General features: G+C 40.9%; 1 protein-coding gene across 1 annotated transcript in view; it reads right to left on the bottom strand.

Moving 5' to 3' along the window:
• LOC137976112 (latrophilin-like protein LAT-2) overlaps positions 1 to 2,500 on the bottom strand; it is a 30,809-nt gene that overhangs the window by 19,099 nt on the left and 9,210 nt on the right. Inside the window, exons 6-7 of the mRNA XM_068823389.1 lie at positions 1,916 to 2,036; positions 1,322 to 1,422 (exon numbers count right to left, since the gene is read on the bottom strand). Coding sequence (XP_068679490.1) covers positions 1,322 to 1,422; positions 1,916 to 2,036 — 222 coding nt within the window. The remainder of the gene's footprint in view (positions 1 to 1,321; positions 1,423 to 1,915; positions 2,037 to 2,500) is intronic.

Genomic DNA, 2,500 nt, shown 5'->3' on the forward strand with positions numbered 1-2,500 from the left:
GCTGTCCATGGCTGCTAATTGACCGGGTGAAATGGTTGTGCGCATGCGTGATGTGTTGGCCACACCGGGTTGGTGTTAGCGTGTGTCACCTTGCTTTTAGTGATGTTCTATTAGAGCCCCTTCTTCCTCCCCCCCCCCTCCCACCCTTATTCACGGCACCGCTTTTACACTTAATTTTCTTTTGTTACCACCGTCAGTGGTATCGCCGTTATGACGGATGACGCAAAAAATAGATTCCTTAGTAGCTTCCTTTGTCCTTTTGATTGCCCCTCAACATTTGTACCCAGATCATTTGCATAACGGCTCATGTTACATATACATTCATATTTAACTGACCACTCCCCACAGGGGCTTCTTTGGGCAAATGATACATATAATGATGCAACAGAGCAAAAACTGTTTTAAGAATCAAGTGCAGCCGAGAAGTTGAACCAGGGATCAAATTCAATAAAGGGTCAAAACTCATAAGCTCTGGATCTCGAAGCAACCACCCTAACCACTGGGCCACAGTCCCTCCTTCGAAAATACTTTGAGTAGCTTCTAGTCTCAAACAAACTCGACCAATTGTCTCTTTTCCCAAAAAAAGGAGAAAAATCTGAATACTACTACTACATTTTTAAAGCTTTCTGATCTTGATAATAGGGAGCTTACGAGTCGACGACGTTCGCACGACGGCGCCGTTGGGTCACCTCATGGTACCGCGTCACCGTCCTGTAGAATTTGTACTTTTATAAGATTTTCACACAGGAACTATGGAACGTTCGATTCGGAAGAGAAAACAAACGATGAATGCAAGGCTCAGTTTTGTTTCTACAGGCCTAAGGAGGACATTTATAAACTTGCTGAACAGCTTCAGCTGCCTGACGAGATGACCACTTCTTATGCATGTGTCTCAAGCGCTATGCATGAAGATTTGGCTGTAAATTTCGCTAGCGCTTTTATTTTTAGTTGAACTATTCGCCATGGTGCAGCAGAAGGTCGTTACTTGAATAACATGCCCCTAAATGTGATACTTGATGACCTGGCAAAAACACCTGGAGCATCAAGAGAAAATTTGACAACTAACCTCGCTTCTATTTTCAATGTCGTCAACTTTGGCGCGACTCCGGCAATTGCTCATAGAGGCATGCGTAGCAGACATATCACGCAACGTAACGGCGCCGTCGTGCAAAGGTCCTTAATAAAATGATACAATCGTGCAAATGGTCCATTACTATTACGTCTTTGTGACTTATGCCTATATAGATTGGTTGCATATCACAAACACAACTCCACGCAGAAACTGTTAAGATGATTTATTTCATATATTTTTGTGACGTACGTTAGGACCAAGTGGCTGATTATAGTGATGACAGATCCCAGGATAGACAATCCCAAGCCTACATACGTGAGGATCTCCAATAGGTTCCTGTCCGTTTGAGACTGTTAAAAATTGTGAAAATTCATTAATAATTCATGAAGAACAGCTGAGGACAACACAATTCAGATCACATAACATTTAATGGTACAGATAAGAATGAACATCTCATCGTCATCGACCCTTTTCGCTAAGGCTGATCGAAACATGTTTTACACTGCTCTAATGGCAGGCAAGTTCCGTAACCCAAGCATCTCACACGTGTGTTACTTTACTCGGTTTGTCTTTTATGGTTTTTTCTAACACATAATACATACATACTAAAGATACATTGTATATATTGGAAGTTGCTGTTGGTATTTATAAAACAAAAGTATAAACTTTGGCATATTTGAACTCTATAAATACAAACAGTGTTTAATTTTAAAATAACTTTTGTAATTCAGACCGTGCTTATCTTGTAGTGCTGGTCTCGCTTCTCTCGTCTCATACACGACATGATGTTTTATGAAATTATTTGATTATTGTGGAAACGATTACAGATTTATGTGCACTTACGAGTTTAGGATCAACATTTGTGAGGTCCATAAGCACTGCAAAATGTGTTAAATGGTTGCAAACACACGTTGTTTCTGAGCTGCCGGGTTTAAAATTGACGTAACAACCGTCCCCTGACCATCTTAATGAATAGAGAAAGATTAGTTTATCCATTGAACAGTTTGTAAAATGAATCTTCAATTGGTGTCGAAAGTAATTTCTGGATTGTTTTGGTTTTGCAGTGCTGCGCACGGTGATAAGCTCAAAATTCCCGAGCAGCCGTCTTAGCCAACCAAGGAAACTATTCGGAGTTTCCCGCGCGTTTCCCGCGCTGTGCGTCATGATTGGCTGGATTTTATTTATAGGACGCCTCCCTTGGGAGATTCAGCACGTACACTGCTGTAAAACCCAATCAAAACAAAGCTACCCAGCATCAAAGGAAATATGATACTTTTCGCGGGAGTAACCTGTTCCTAAAAAACAAATAATAAAATAAAATAAAACTAAAAATAAAAATTCGGAAAAGGGTTAAATCAAGGAATTAGTGGAGATAGAGACCCCCTTGATGAGCCCCTGTCCACGTGCGCGAAGCACCATGGGTAAGAA

Source organism: Montipora foliosa, chromosome 11 (genome assembly GCF_036669935.1).
Source record: "Montipora foliosa isolate CH-2021 chromosome 11, ASM3666993v2, whole genome shotgun sequence".
In the NCBI taxonomy this organism is placed as follows: Eukaryota; Metazoa; Cnidaria; class Anthozoa; order Scleractinia; family Acroporidae; genus Montipora; species Montipora foliosa.